Source organism: Myodes glareolus, chromosome 9 (assembly GCF_982192425.1).
Source record: "Myodes glareolus chromosome 9, mMyoGla1.1, whole genome shotgun sequence".
NCBI lineage: Eukaryota > Metazoa > Chordata > Mammalia > Rodentia > Cricetidae > Myodes > Myodes glareolus.
Window position 1 is genome coordinate 35,378,217 of NC_142034.1, and position 16,677 is coordinate 35,394,893.

The following is a 16,677-nucleotide window of genomic DNA, read 5'->3' on the forward strand; positions in this document are numbered from 1 at the left end:
CTCAGGAGGCAGAAGCTGGCAGATCTTTGTGAGTTCAAGGCCAGCCTGGTCTATATAGTGAGCTCCAGGACTGCCAGGGCTATGTAGTGAGACCCTGTCTGAAAAATAACAATAACAAAAAATTAAACATATACCTCCTCTAACCTATTAACGCCTCTTCTGAGTATTTCCCCAAGAAAAACAAAACCGTGTCTAGAAAATGACTCACGAATGCCCACAGCAGTTTGATTCCTCAGTTAAAACTTGGACACAGCTCACATGTCCATCATGGAAATGAACATGCTAAGGTGGTAATAAAAGGAGAGACTACTGTGCACTGAAAAGGAGTGCACTGTAACAGACAACATGAATAGATCTCCACGACACTGCTGGATGGAAAGAAGCTTCCCCAAAAGGGGACATACCTGTACAAAGTTCACAGAGAATATACCAATCTGCAGAGGAGAAAGCGAGGCCAGTAAGAGGCCAGGCGTATGTGGTGGAAGCAGTCTGGTGGCCCTGTATTCCAGTGGGGATCTGAGGTCCTGGATACACGCATTTATCAATATTGCATGAATAGCCTCACATTACATTGTGCATTCTGTAATATATGGATTTTAGTAAAAGCTACAAACAAACTCTGAATTCTAGATCATGACGTGCACATTGAGATATTTAGAAGGAAGCACACTGACATCAGTAAGTCACTTTCATGTGCATGAAAAATCAGATCTATTGAGACAATCAGTGGATGAAGAGCGCAGTGTTAATGGCAGCCTCTCAGCACCGGGCATATGAATTCCACTGGGAAAGTATGTAGTGCGTCTTTCTCTGTCACGCCAGCCAGCTCCCAAATAATGACACGGAGACTTCTTATTATGAAAGCTTGGCCTTTAGCTTAGGCTCGTCCCCATCTGGCTCTTACAGTTTACATTAGCCCCTGTCTTTTCCTGTACGCCCTTTACATGTTCCGTTACTTTTACTCTGTACTGCCTCCTGCCTTCTCCGCATTGGCTGGTGACCTCATCTTTCTTCCAGAGTTCTCTCTGCCTGCACAAATCACAGCACACATTCACATAGTGTGCAAACATCCCACAACAAAAGTATTTTACCTTTTTGCATATTTGAAGATTTCCACAATGGAACAGTGAGACATGGAAAACACCTCAGACACCACTGACAAGACCTCCCCAGTTACTGCACGGAGAGAAGTACAGCTGCCTGTGGATGCCATGTCATTTGTTTAATGTGTTTCTAGTGGGGGTAGGTTTCCCCAGAAGCAGAATGCTGGGCTCCTCTGTTCATCACCTTGTTTGGTGTATGTCAGTGGGACGTTAGCCTGATGTCAACTCGTTTACAATTCCTTTAGCTTTGGGAGGTCTTCAAATGTGATAAATTTGCCAACCATGGTAGCATACCCTAATGTTAGCACTCCAGAGGCAGAAGCAGGAGAATCTCTGTGAGTTCGAGGCCAGTCTAACCTACATAGTGAGTTCTAGGACAACCAGAGCTATATGGGGAGATACTCCTCTCCCCACCCAAACAACAACAACAACAACAAAAGAACCACAAAAAACCAGGATAAATTGTCATTATTTTCAATGGCTGAAGTTCTTCCTCTGACCTCTGTTTCTAGAATCTGACAATCCAGCATGACTTAAAGATCAGGAATCTGAAAGAACGGAATTTCTATATTGTTAAAATAAATTAGGAAAATAAACCCACAACTTTCCTTCCTCAGAGATTTATTTAAATTCTGGTGAATGCACATATGCTGTTCAGACTAGAGAGGACTGTGCAACCTGTCACAGACTGTGCCGGGCGTGTGTGAAGGATGCAGGAGCAGGAAGGATGGAAGCAAGTGTAAGCGCATCATACATCCGTGCTGACTAGATGTTAGCTCTCAAAACCACTCAGTCGTTACACCTCACATTAACCAGAACCTCTGAATCCCATCCAAAGTGCACGCAGTGACAGAGGTTTCAGGCCCACAGAGAAGGGCCTGGAAAGAAATGGCTCACGGATGTCAGTGGCATGGCATGGCAGCGCATTGGAATGACGCTGCTCACACACCTGCATTCCTTCTGGAAATACTTCCTGCCCTGACTCCTTACCTTCACAGCTGCCCCAGACCCAGAACTGCCCTCCGACTTCCACACACCCCCTGTCCCCACAAAAAAATGTGTAATTTAAGGACACACTCATTCTAAGTGGAGATGCACAGGACAGCACTTCCGTCCCGGCCAGCAGCTCCTCAGTGCGCACTGTGTGAGCACAGACTCAGGCCCTGGGCAGCGCTTGCCACAGATGACCACTGCAGTGTGGGAGACGCAGCAGTGACACGTGGTCAGCACAGGTGTCTGTGGCGAGTTAGAGTTGACGGAAGCTAGTGTTAAAAGACAAAGCCTCAGAAGGATCCGGGAGCCAGGAAGAGAGGACCCGTCGGAGCAGACAGCACCCTGGAATGTAGGAGGGTGCCATGTGCTGATACCCAGGGAAGAAACTGCAACATGGTGCTGTCTGCAGCCCTTGAGGAACAGACCTGAGCACACAGGATCCAGCAGGAAGATCACATGGGGACACTCGAGCCAGGGCTGTCTCAGGACATAGGCTGTTCAGTCTGCATTTGGGAGAAAGGTGACAGATTTCCTGCCAGAACAACTTCACTCTGTGATCTTGTACCACTGTTAGCCTCATCTTGGGTGACCTTGTAGCAGCTAATTGGAAGTCACAGAAAGCCTGAAATAATGTAGGTTTCCCTTGAATGTCAACCTGGTCAGGGTGAGCAAAAATAGCTGCTGAGAATATGCCAATAGGCAGGGCAGGGAGCCTTCTGCTGTGAACCCCAAGCCTGGAGTGTGGTAGGAGCGAGGCACCTCTAGGCATTGGATCCCTCCATGAGCCTGAAAGAGCCAGTGCTGTGTGGGCACTGTCATCTGACTCCAGGTGGCATTCCTAGAGGTTGCTAGACAAAGAACAGCCTACAGGCGAAAATCCAGCCCCTTAACTCCACACAGCCCACTAAGAAAAGGAATACTGTCAGGTAGAGGATTGGCCTTCTTTATTTTTAGTTGAATGTGCTATTTTAGACTTAAAATCCTTATGATTAGAGGAGATGGGGGTGACCAGGAATCAGCATTGCTCGTCATCACCCAGGCAGACTCATGCTGAGAAGAGGGCCGGCCATGATCCCGTGGGCTAGGAACTGCTCAGTGGAATCTCTGAGTTAATTGATGGAAACGTCCCACCTTCCAGAATTTCTGTTACCTTAGGGGGCTCTGCCCAGCCTGCTGAAACACAGCTGTGGGCGCTGTGATGTGCAGACGCCCACACTGCCAATGTCAGGAAGGATGTACTTTTAAACCTCTAATTTATCTAATAACGTCTTTGGTGATTTGTGTAGGTTTAGCATTGTAATCAAAGTGCTTCCTGGCTTGGCCTATTCAGTTTGCAACCTTAAAATGTATACTGTCCCGATATGCACAGAACTGACAAGCTGACTGAGGAGAGATCCACCCTTGGCATCTGAAAATGAAGTGATTTATTGTTTCTATGGTGTGTTAATCTATTTATACCATGACAGCATCCAGTGCTCAGAGTCAGCCTTCATCATTCCAGCCCCATCCTCTTCCCTTATCGCTAACGTAGGGCACCCAGTGACTGCAATTCCAAGTAACTCTTGGAATTATTTGTAAGAGGGAGGAGGGTGAATTGTTGTTTAAAATACAAAGCTCTGGCTGGGCCGTGGTGGTCCACACCTTTAATCCCAGTGCTCAGGAGGCAGAGGCAGGCAGATCTCTGTGAGTGCAAGGCCAGCCTGGTCTACATTGTGAGTTCCATGACAGCTAGGACTAACCAGAGAGACCCTGCCTCAAAAACAAATCAAAAAATAATAAAAGCTCCATAGTACTTGGTAACAGTATTGTTCCATATGAGGTTATGGCACAGATGCTACACAAAGTCCAAGAAGTCTGTCCTAACTAATGGACGCACTGTCAAGACCGATGGTGCTTATGGGGATGAGTATTCATTTATTTATCGAGACACGGGCTTCCTATATAGTCTTGGCTGGCCTAGAACTCTCTATGTAGACCAGGTTAGCCTGAAACTCAGAGATCCACCAGATCTGCTGCATGCATGCTGGGATCAAAGACATGTACTATTATGCCCAGCAATCCAAATTTAAGAATGTACCTAAGGCCTAGAGAGATAAACTGTTAAGAGCACTGGCTGAACCTGAATTCAGTTTCCAGCAACCATATGGTGGCTCACAACCATCTATAATGAGATCTGGTGCCCTCTTCTGGCCTGCAGGCATGTATGCAGACAGAACACTGTATAATAAGTAAATAAATCTTTAAAAAATACATCTAATACATAAAACAGAATATCCTTATAGATTTATAGAAATAATATTTTGGGTTGGTGTCTTGCTTTGTTGCCTAGACTATTCTTAAACTAGTGTCTAGACTCCTGGGACCCTGCTGTCTGCCTCCCACAGTGAGTTTATACTTCTAAGCTGCCTTTGACCCATCTATGAAATGAAAAAACAATGCTTACTTGGAATAGAATTACAGAGGTAGCATTTTAGGCCTGGAGGAGTTTGGAGTTACCCCATTTTCTTACTTTTCCAATGGAGTAAACAACAGCCTGGGGTTTGGCACCCCGGAGGCCCCAGCTGGGAGGAGCCTTTCCAGCTTCTCTATGCCGACTCTCACCTCCTCCAACTTCTCTATGTCTGCTCTCATCTCCTCCAACAAGTCAGCTCAGCAGCATTTCAGGGGCAAGCTGCTCGGATTTCAGAGCTCTTGGTGTAAGCAGTGTGGCTACATGTTTGGGCACCAGGGTCACTGCCGACTGTGCGTTCAGTTGTCCATTCTCTCTCAAATCCAGCGCAAGGTCTTGTACATGGTGTGCAATGCTACACTCCCAGCCGTCTCTGCCTTTGTTTCTTATTTTCATAGCAGCACAGAGAAACCCACTTTTACAGTGAGCGTATGAAGTATCTACCAAGTCTGGAGGTCTAAAGGAATGACCGTGCTCAGTACTAGAATTTCGCTCCCCTTGCTGATCTGCTAAGCCCGACGCCTTCCCTCCATCCTGCGGTTAGGAGTAAACTGAGGGCCTTCCCTTCTGCACAATAAGCATACATTCTTTTGCCAAGTTCAGCTCAGCCTGCTTCTGATATTATCCAGGTGCTCCCATGATGATTTAATGTTTCCTTCTAAAATACTGTCAGACACTGTAAGACAAATCCTGTCAACACTGAAAAGTGCTTAACTGCTGAAGGTCATTAGGGTGCAGCTGTGCTCTGTAATTACAAATTTTCCCAGCACCGTGCATGTGATAGCATGGCCTTTAATCCCAGCCCTTGGGAGGCAGAGCTAGGTAGATCTCTGTGAGTTCCAGGCCAGCCTGATCCATGTAGTAAGTTCCAGGCCAGCAAGAGCTATATAGTGAGACCCTGTCTGAAAAGAAAAAAGGAAGGAAGGTAGGCATGGGGGCAGGGGATTTTTCTTTTTTCTTTTTTTTTTTTTTTTTGAGGTGGTGGTGGGGACCCAGCCCTTATACAGTCTGAGCACATATCCTGCCAGTGGGCACTCTTGGTCCTTCTTTCTGAAGTAGAATTGAAGACAAGATTGACCTCTCCAAATAAACACTTGGAAGCTAAACACATTGCTGCTAGTCAATGCGATCACTAGGAAAGGGCAGTCAGGTCATGCAGGAACCACAGTTTTCTGGGGCTGCATGTGTTTGAAAAATATTTACCTTAAAGCAAACCCTGTTTTTTATTTACAGAGCTCAGCTTCTGATGTTAATGGGGCTTCATAATATACAGCACTGAAAAAAATAAGTATGTCTAAAATTCCAAGTCTACACTCACATATTCATTGACATAAGTACCTTTAATGAAGTAGAGTCTTTTACTTTCTTGTGACTCAACGTCAGTGGTCCTCGAATGATTTCCAGCATTGTTCAAAAAGTGTCTACAATACATGACTTAGAAAGAAAAAAGAGACTATTCCTATCTGTGAATATGTAAAGTCTGTACTTCAGTGTTAAAGATGAAAAAGGAAGTAACAAGCCGCTGCGTAGGAAACACTTCTTTCTGCACACAGGGTCTAAGCTGCTTGCAAATAAGAACAGAGAGTATTTCAAAGACTTTGTCTTATAGTTCTCTCTCTCTCTCTCTGTCTCTCTCTCTCTCTGTGCGTGTGTGTGTGTAAAACAAGTAAAGCTGCAATATTTTATTGTGTTTGAGGACCCTAAAAAGACAAAGTTGATTTTAGAAGACCTAGGCCACCCACAGCCAGCACTGCTGGGGTCGAGTCCACAGCGAGTGATTCCAATGCAGCAGCATCTGATGCTATTTCTCTACTTCTTTAACGTGTGTGTGTGTCTGCATGTTTGTCTGTGTGCATGCCTGGTGCCTACAGAGGCCAGCAGAGGACACTGGGTCCCCGGAACTTGGGTCACAGATAGTTGCTAACTGCCTGGTATTGCTAGGACTCGAACCCACATCCCCTAAGAGCAGCCAGTACTCCTAACTGCCCACCCATCTCTCCAGCCCCAAACCACAGTTCTAGGTCCAGGTCTGCACGCTGCCTCATTACTGACTGACCATCTTCTGCTATTTGCTATGCTTACTGCATTTTTGCCAATCTTCAACGTCTTCTAAGCATTTTCAAGAGATTCTGCAGGAAAGCAGTTTCTGTGTTATTGTGTTAGTCACTCTTGGTGACTCTCTTAAAATGACAAGCACTAATGATACGTTTGCATTTGAGGTGTATCAAGTATTCTCTGATGTGACTACACTTCAGACATTTGCAATTCTGATTTCTCAGAAACAGCTTCTTTCGGTTTAGTCAAAACCCTAAGAAATGATTCATACGGGTGATTCCATGTTCTGACGTGTAGACCGAGCTGACGGAGGTGATGTTTGAGATCTCACTTTAGTGAGCTAATCCTCCTCCCTGCTTCACTGAAAATATTTTCATTCTGTCTGACAAAAGTTAAAAAAGTACATTAGCTTTAACTAAAAATGGGCTGCAGATGACACTAATGAGAGGAACGTGCGCCGTGTTCTCTGCACTCGTCACAGTCGTTACCTTTGATGAGCCTAGACTGATCGCTTAATTACACCAAATGTATCATTTTCTTGTGGAACTCAGGGAGCTAGATCACACTGAAGTTCTTGCGTCATTTTAATACACAGCTTTAGAAACAAGGAACTGATTAGATCAGAGTAAAACCTGAAAGATGTGAAGGCAACCCATACAGGTGGCAGGAACCTTCGAGTCCCCAAGAGGAGGTCAGTCGTCTAGACAGCGATGACGGAGGCGAGGAGACCCGATTCACGCAGCCTTTGAGCCTGCGTTCCGTAGCTGCTAAGGAGCAGCAGATGTGAGAAGTGACCTCCAGCACACCTGGAATACTACTCCGCTCAGCTGCACTGCTTGCCTACCGTGCACGGAGCTGTAGACCACACCCAGAGCAAAGCAGAGCAGAGACAGCTAGTTATAACTGATTGTGGGGTGCAGGCCTGAAACCCCAGTCTCAGAATGCTTTCAAGTTCGGGACTCGTTTGGGCAGTGTCGTGAGAGAAACCTCATGTCAAAATAAAAACTAAGGTCAGCAGCACCAGTGGGTCCTCAACCTCCCTAGTGTCGCAGCCTTTAATACGGCTCCTCTGTCGTGGTGACCTCCGGCCATAACATTTTTTCTGTTGCTATTTCATAATTGTAATTTTGCTACTGCTATGAATTCTGATATGCGACCCAAGGAGTCATAACCCACGGGTTGAGAACCAGGGGCCTCGGGATTACAGGTGTTTCCAACCAAACTTGATCACTTGGGTTCCATCCCCAGAGCCCACACAGTGGAAGGAGCAGGTTGTCCTCTGACTTGCATGTGCTCCCCGCCCCCTCCGAACAGATGAATGAATGAATGAATGAATAATGAATGAACAGCTGTAAGTTTTCTAATGGAAAAGGGCAAAGGGCACAGTTCAGGTGACAATGCCCAACGCTGCTAACGTAGACAACAGGTCACAACTCCAGCCATTTCATTATTCATTTACACTATAACCTACATTTTAAAAAGGACTGCTGAGAGCCTGGAGAGTGCCTGCAGCGTGAGCACTCGAGGTCGGTTCCCAGAATGCCTGTAACCTCGGTGCTGCGGCCACAGAGACAGCAGAGCCCCAGCGTCCACTAGCCAGTCAGTCAACCCCAACTCCAAGGAGGCAAAAGTGGACAGTCACCCTGAGAATGAACATACTCGTGCAGACGTGTATGTGTACTCCTCACACACACACACCCTCCCGCATGCATCTGGACACGTGAACACACACACACACACATACACACACACACACACACACACGTACTAAGGAATGAGAAAGGGAGTTTGAAGACCTATCTTCCCTCGAGGTCTGGAGTGTAAGCCCTGCGTTTCCGTGTTTCTGAGCCAGGTCTCTGGCCTCACCCGACCTCCCTAGTAACTGCACCAACTCCAAGATGGTGCACATGGCATCCTAGTCTCAGATTAGAGCATGTGTCCTGGATTGTGAAGCCAAGTACTTTCACCCACAACTCTTCATTTTCATTTAGACCACACTGGTTTACAACATCTATTCTTTCTCGGACAACTTACGAGTCCAAGGCCTACCATTATAATCACGTACTTAAAAAGATAATGCAATTCCCACACCTTTAATTGGCTGTACTATGCCACCCTGTAAAACCCCAAATCTTGGCAAACAAGGCGAGTCTTTTATCTGCATACACGCTAGCGCAGGAACACAGACAGGAGGAACTTCCTATGTACTGACAGTGTCTCACACGTCACCAGTCACTGAGCACTGCCTACCTTCTCCAGGGACTGGTTAGAAGTGAAGATTCTCTGGCCTCCCCCAGCCTGCTAAGTGAGAACCTCGATGGGAGGGCCCCACAATCCTTTAGTGTTTTAACCAGATCCATGGGTGATCCTCACGCCTGGAAAGGTTTGAGAGCTGATCCATTGAGAAACCTCCCTCTGGTGTAGGCACTAGGAGGGCAGGGGCTTATGGTTCCTGCTCATATAGATCTCAAGCAGTAGAATAGAGCCTGGCACCAGGCATGCAAGCCCCAGAAAAGCACCTGGGTGGGTTTCTTAGTCACACTGTTAGAGGTGATTGCCCTCACTTCCCTATAGCAAATAGAAAACCTACCTGGACATATACTAACTGCTTGGCTACCCTCCCTCTCCTTTGTTTTTTTTTTTTTTTTTTAACCATTTTTTTGGACAGGGTTTCTCTGTGTAACCCTGGCTGTCCCACTTTGTAGATCAGGCTGCCTCTGCCTCCCGAGTGCTGGGTTTAAAGGGGTGCGCCACTACCCAGGTCCGTCCTTCTTTTCTCATCTAAGGCACTGTCTTCATCCCGTCAAAGGCTGGTATTCCATATAGACTGGACTTCATCCCTGATGCACCACTTCCCTTCTACAGATTTACCCAACTGCATCTCTATAATACACGGCCTTTAGTGTGGCCTTCTGCCAGCAGATCTCCAAGGCTCATCTATGCTGTTGCATGTGTAAGTGCTTTGCCCCTTTTAATGGCTAAAAGCACCCAGCGCCCACATGGTGACTCACAACCATCTGCAACTCCAATTCAAAGGGATCTGATGATCCTTACTGACCTCTTCATGCACCGGGCACACACACGGTACACAGATTTACATGCTGGCAAAGCACCCCTACTCATAAAATAAATATTAAAGAGATGCCACGCTCTGTATCTGCTGCATTTTATTTCTGCTGTGACGTGTGTCCGTGTGCTCTCATTTCTAAGGCATATCTATCTCTAGGAGGTTTGCCACGCCATACAGTAACTTTATATTGAATCCCAGGCTGCTGATAAAGCAGCCACATTGTTCTGTGCCCACTAAGCTGTGTACAGAGTCCTGGCGTCTGATGTCAGATTAATGCTTGCTGTCAATCGTCTCTTCTTTTTTTAGGGGAGAGAGGAAGCAATTAGGGCTTGAATTCAGGGTCTCTGCACACCAGACAAGCATAAGCAGCCCCCCTGCAATGCACTTTTAATTGGTATTTTTATATATGAGGATCAAGCTTAATTCCCCCCCCCGGTTCCATTTTTGAGACATTTTTCCTCCCTTTACATTATTTTGTTACCCAGTCAGTGATGATTTATTTACATGTTGTTATATTAAATATTCCTTTCCCTTCCACATTTGGCCCCCTTAGCAGCCATTCCCCTCTTCAAACACTCAACTCCCTCGACTCCGCTCTTAGAGTTCCTCTTTCAGTCTTTTGGGGGGAGTGGGGAGGTGGGTATTATTTATTTTGAGACAGGGTCTCACTGTGTAGCCCTGGCTGGCCTGGAACTCACTCTGTAGGTCAGGCTGGACCGACTCACAGACTCCCTGCCTCTCGAGTGCTGGGATTATACACTACCATGCCTAGCTATTTTAGTCTCTATAACAGATCCTATCTTCTAGCAAGCTTTAAAATACTGGGTTTTCAGTTACAGTGGCTATCTAACAAATCATGACAAAACTTAGTGACATAATAAAGTCATTTATTATACTATAGTTTCTTGCTCAGGATTTCAGACTGGCACAGCGAAGTTCCCATCTCTGTTCCACATCTGAAGCCTCAGGCTGGAGACTGGTGTTGTCTGGAGCTCTGTGCATTTACACATCAGGCAGCTGATGGTGGCTGCTAGCTGGAGGCAGGGACCTCAGTTCATATCCATGTGACCCTTGACATGCTGTTTCTCCAAGTTGGCTGGTTTGGGCTTCCTCACAGTACGGCTGCTGGGGTCCAAGAACAAGCAATCTAGAAGGAGAGAGGAAGAAAGCAAGAAGCCAGGATAGCCAAAGAGCCTACTCACGCCCCCCCCCCCCCCCAATCCAGAAAAACAGTTCCCAAGTCTTAGCCCATGTAAAGGAACAGCAGCAAACTGCAGCATGGGTCCTGCAGCTGGGACTCGACGGCAAGGCACTGGGCTAGCATGCCTGGGTTGGAGCCGTGTATGCAAAAGCAATGTGAGAGCAGAAACTGCCACGGCCTGCTACAGACAGACAGTCTGCCATGGCCTTCTGGTCACAGTTCACAGCATCCACACATGCGACCCCCCCTCCAGTGTCTCCCAAAACCTCATCCACAACTGCATGAGGCTCAGGCTTGGGAGTCAAGATCTCCCTATGTGCTAGTGAGACCCCACAATACAGCTCCTTGTCTAGAGTTGCCTTCACCTGAAAACTCAGGCACTAACAAGGCAGATACCCGCTGCCCCGCTTTCCACAGCATATGCAACAGCAGGGCACAGAGCAACCGTCCCACTCCAAAGGAGAACACAGTTGTTCCGATTCCTCCTGTGTGACTATTTCTATTCCTGTCGCTTTAAAGTTTGTCATTCCCAATTTCCTAACATCTGCACCTCTCTCTAAAATCCAGTTAATCATTTTATACCTTTATAAAATATCTCATCGCTGTTTCCAGCTTAACAGCTACAATGAACTCTTGTTTTCTACATTAGCCCACGTCCTCAAACCTCTTGTCCTGGTTCCTGCCCTCCCACGTAGCTGCTCAGACAAACTCAGGACTCACTCTCAGCCCTTCACTCACCTCGACACAACTGTCAGCAAGTTCTACAGCATCTTTCTCCAAAATACACCCTCCTACTCTTCCTCCTCCCGCTCCTCTTCCTGCCCCTCCTCCTCCCCGCTTCCTCCTCTTCCCTTCCATGGATTTTCATTCCTGCTACATTCTGATTTCCTTTGGCATACAAACCAGGGAATACTTTAGCTCTTCTCTCATGGTGGCACTTACCTGCTCAAAAATCCCCATGACTTCTCTTAAGCTCTTATGGTCTGGGCAATGCTAGCCTGGAGTATTTCACCCCGCCTACCACTTCCTCATAACAGTCTTTCTCATATTTAAGGGCATGGCATGACTGGCACCCAGTCTAGGTAGGCACCACTGTGGAGCCACTGTGTTGTTCTTCTCATAAAGCTTATCTTTTGATTGCCCTGCTTACCGCCTGTCCACCTAGCCTGGGAGATGGACTACTGTCTGTCCAGCGCCCAGCAGGGCCTGTTAGCTAACGCGCTCAGTCATTTGCTGGATGTTAAGGGGCAGTTCTGGGATAAGACACGACGGCAGGTGTTACGGTGCACTAAAGCCTCACGTCTAAGTTCTTACTGAGGATTGCTTGTGTTTCTCTTTCAGTAACTGCCCTTCCTTTCTGGCTGCTGCTTTGGCCAGAGCCACATCAGACGAAGTCCTCCAGAGTGACCTTTCTGCTCACTGCATCCCAAAGGAGATGGACGGCACAGAAGGGACTGTGGGTAAGCACCTTCTCCACTGTTTGTTCAGACACTGACCTGCGCACCTTCAATTTCCAGGACATATACCCCCCACTGGAGACTATCTAGTGCTATCCAGGAATTTATCCAGGAGTTTTTTCTTAAACATCAGCAAAAGGAGGCAAGAAGAAAGAAAAATCCACATATATATCTAAGTGGTGAACTGGTGCATGGAAAGTATTGAAAATAAGAAATCGACATGATTTCTAGACAGACGGCAGAGTGAGAAATAAGAGCACACAACGAGTTGGCTCAGAAGCACGGACCTAGGGTCCCAGACACTTGGGAGGTCCAGGTGGGAAGGTCACTTGAGTTTAGGCTCATGCAAGGACCTTGTCTGTACAGTAAAGTCAGAGTGTGAGGAAAACCTGTCTGCAGTGCATTGGTTACCCACAGCTGCACCACCCTAAAGGCCCCTTTCTAGTCTAAGAGGCTCAGCTGATCTTGAATACAGTACAGACATGTTTTAAAAAGCCAGTTATAACCAAACTCATCAATCTTGTTCAGTTTTCTCCTACAGCAGAGCTCCGACAGGTGCTTCACGCCCTTCATTTCCATCAGTCACTCCAGATCTTTGCTCATAGCAAGGACAAGATGCTCAGCACTCACACCTACACGCACCCCTGGCACCAGCAGAACTGAGCCCGAGACCTTGGACCTGACACTCTCCTTCAGAGTTACATCTCCAGACACACACACACACACACACACACACACACACACACACACACACCACACACATACACAGTTTTGAAAGAGGGTCTTGCTGAATTGCCCAGGCTGGCCTGAAACCAGGCAGCCGGGTTACAGGCATTAATGCACTGGGCTCACACATATTTGAAAGCAGTTAAAAAGTGATTTTTATAAAATCAGAGTATGACTACCCCACCATGCACTTCGATTTTTGGTGCCGGGGATGGAACCTGAGGTATCTTAAGCGGTAAGAATGTGTTTTACCAACTGTGTGTAACATTCCTAGCTCACTATTTCAAAATTTTAAGGGGAATATTTTATTGGTACTTATTAGCTATGAGACAAGGTCTCAACTATGTAGCCTCTGGCTGGCCTTTTGCTTCAGTCCCCTGCCGTAGTCTCCTGAGTGCTGGGATCACAACACGTGTTACCATGCCTAGTGCATCTGTTCTATTCAGAGCATTCGCCCGTCAGCACGGTACATGAGGAACAAAGCATGCCCTATAAATAGAAAGACGGCCCAGAGACTGTGCAGCGTTCCCGCTCTTCCTGTCTCCAGACTGGGACAGAAACTATCCAGGAGGGAACTGCTGCTTGTTTTCAACTGAGAATAATTGATTCACCTAGAACCACACTGTCCTGGAGCCAACCTGAGTAGAATTCCCTCCACAAAGCAGTCTTTCTCGGATGTAGATGCAAGTGAAACCCTTGTAATGAAGACACGAGCGATTCGATTCTGCTTCAGTGCAGCGGGCTGATGGCTGACGTAGCTCCAGCTCGGCACAGGGACATTAACGACTGACGTGACCACAGCCGTGAGGGGTGGGCTGCTACTCGGATGGCTTCCACTTTTCCACGCCCCTTATCTTGTTTTATTTTCCCATCTCAAGTGGCTATTAGAATACGCTAATGCTCTTTCTACAGCAGCCTGGCTGGAGACTGTCTCAGGACTGAAGTGCTGCTGCCCTAAATGCTGGCTCAGGAGAAACGTCTCAGCCTTGCAAGGTGACAAAAGTAAACAGGGAGGATTTTTTTTTTTAAATGGATGGCACTGTCACACTGTTTGAATTTTTTTCTAGGTGATCGCTTAGAAATGCCTCCATGCTGCTGAGATTCTCAACTCCCTGAAAATCCTTTATCCGCTCGGCACAGATAACTAGGTGTGAGCTGCACAAGGGCCCACGACAGTGGGTCTCAACCTTCCTGCTGCCGCAACCCTTTAGTGCGGCTCCTCACGTTACCCCCACCATAACGTTATTTTCCTTGCTACTTTCTAACTGTAATCTTGCTACTGGTATGAATCATAAATACCTGTTTTTTCCCAATGGTCTTAGGCGGCCCTGTAAAAGGGTCATTCAGCCCCCTGAGAACTCTACAGGGACACTGTTGGCCCACAGCTTACATTGGGGAGAAGCATACTGGGTAGGGTCTACAGCACACGCAGTGAGGTCCCCACTGAAGTGCCTCTTAAAACTTCTTGGTTGTTTCAAAAAAAACAACTCTTTTTTTAAACTTTGTTTTTTAGTTTCATGCATGAGTGTTTTGTCTGCAAATACCTCTGTACACCATGTGCTTACAGTGTCCATGGAGGCCAGAAGAGGGCATCAGACCCCCTGGAACTGGAGGGGCAGATGGTTGTGAGCTGCCATATGGGTGCTAGAAAGGTAACCTGGGTTCCCTGGAAGAGCAGCCATTTCTCCATCCCCTTAAAAAACTTTGTTCTTGGCTTTTGTGAGACAAGATTTTATGTAGCTCAGGCTGGCCCCAAACCAACTCTGCGGTAGAGGCTGGCCTTGGTCCTAATCCTCCTGACTCTACCTCTTTGGTCAGAGGATTATAGACTTGGGCTGCCATGCCTGGCTAAATTACATCTTTCAAAACTAAGGCAAAGGGCTGGGAAGGTGACTCATTCAGGAACATGCAAGCTTAGGATTTGGATCCAGAACCTCAATAACTGTAAAAGCCGAACATGACCGTCTGCCTCTGTAACTCTAGCTTTGGGCAAGTGGAGACAGGAAACTCCAGATGCTCCAGATCCAGCAAGAAGCCCTGTCTCAAACAGTAAGGTGGTACACAACAGAAAGGTCTTAACACTGACCTGTCCCCCACACTACACATGAACACATACACATACACACAACACACCACACACAAAAATAAAACAAAAATTAACAAAACTAAGAGCAACAGAAAGGAAAACTAGCCTTCTGATATTGCAGTACTTCATCACCCCAGGGAGGGTGTACACGCAAGAGCTCTGGATGTGCGCTCAGGGTTGGTTATCCGTCTGATCGAGCCTTCGCTGTATGCCAGCTGCTGGACCATGCTTTTTCAAGCACAATGACAACAGTCTATTACCTTTGTGAAATATTCTAGCGACATGGAATATCCAGTAGATGTTATAAGTACTACGACTGTGATACAGTGTGGTTCCAGAGTTAGAACGGGGCTGGAGAGGTGGTTTAGCACGTGTGTGCTGCTCCTGCAGACAACCAGGATAAATTCACGGCACCCATCATCAGGTGACTCCAGCTACAGGATCTAATGACTCTGGCCTCAGTGCTCACACACACACACACACACACACACACACACACACCCAGCCCCTGACACAATTAAAAATAAATCTCAAAAAATAAGAGCTACAATGACCGGTGTGAACAAAGTGAACTACAAACACAAGGAGCAAATGGCATGGAGACAGGGCTGCTCCACCTCAGAGAAGCTGGGTATGGTGCCACAGCCCTGTAATCCTAGCACTCAGGAATCTGAGGCCAGCCTGGTCTACATAGAGAGTTCTGGGCCAGCTGGGCCTATATAATGAGATTAATTTACATAAGCTTGGGACAAGAGGGACTGCAGGGACCACACCTAATCATCCAACACTTGAAAGAAAAACAACTTTATATTTTAAAATATTTATTATTTTATGTGTATGGGTGTTTTACCTGCGTGTGCCCTTGGAGACCAAAAGAGGGTATTGGAACCTTTGGAACTGGAGTTCAGGTAACTGTGAGTGCCGTGTGGGTGCTGGGAACCAAACCTGGATCCTCTCCAGGAGCAGCATTTCTTCTGAACTATCTTGTCTCGTCAACCCCAATATTTACTTACTTTACTATATGTCAACCACCTGGAATTCAGTTCCAAAGGCTAGAAGAGAGCGCTGGAGCCTCTGGAACTGAATTCCAGGTGGTTGTCAGCTTCTGCGTTAGTGTTGGGAACTGAACTTGGGTCCTCTGTAAGAGCAGCCAGTGCTCTTAACCATTGAGCCATCTCTCCAGCCCCTGCCATTTGTTTTATTAGCTCCTTTATTGGACAGCATTGGTGTACATAGTAGCAGTAATATGTAAACAAAAGAATGATGAACAGTTAATATTATTAGCTGGGATTCTGGGAACATGTCATTAATTTTCACCTAGTCTCATTCCCCTTAAAGTTTCTGGATCCATTTGTTTTGTAATCCTCTTTTGTGACTGTGTCAAATAAGGACATACACATGTCAGGTCTGCATGGGGTGTGTTTCTCCATGGGAGGGAGTTCTTTAAAAAAGGTGGTGGCACATGCCTTTAATCTCAGCACCCAGGGCAAAGGCAGGTGGATCTCTGTGAGTTTGAGGTCAGCCTGGTCTACAGAGT

The 16,677-nt window shown here is 46.8% G+C and overlaps 2 protein-coding genes across 5 annotated transcripts in view; one reads left to right on the forward strand and one right to left on the reverse strand.

Annotated features, from left to right (window-relative positions):
* Positions 1-16,677, forward strand: part of Ppm1e (protein phosphatase, Mg2+/Mn2+ dependent 1E) — a 144,702-nt gene that overhangs the window by 107,926 nt on the left and 20,099 nt on the right. The window contains exon 2 of the mRNA XM_085695620.2: positions 12,213-12,331. Coding sequence (XP_085551746.1) covers positions 12,213-12,331 — 119 coding nt within the window. The remainder of the gene's footprint in view (positions 1-12,212; positions 12,332-16,677) is intronic.
* Positions 10,541-16,677, reverse strand: part of Trim37 (tripartite motif containing 37) — a 131,270-nt gene continuing 125,133 nt past the window's right edge. For all 4 annotated transcript variants that reach the window (XM_048446788.3, XM_048446790.3, XM_048446787.3 and 1 more), the window contains one exon: positions 10,541-10,817. In XM_048446788.3, the coding sequence (XP_048302745.1) occupies positions 10,673-10,817 (145 nt within the window). In that variant the 3' untranslated portion in view covers positions 10,541-10,672. The remainder of the gene's footprint in view (positions 10,818-16,677) is intronic.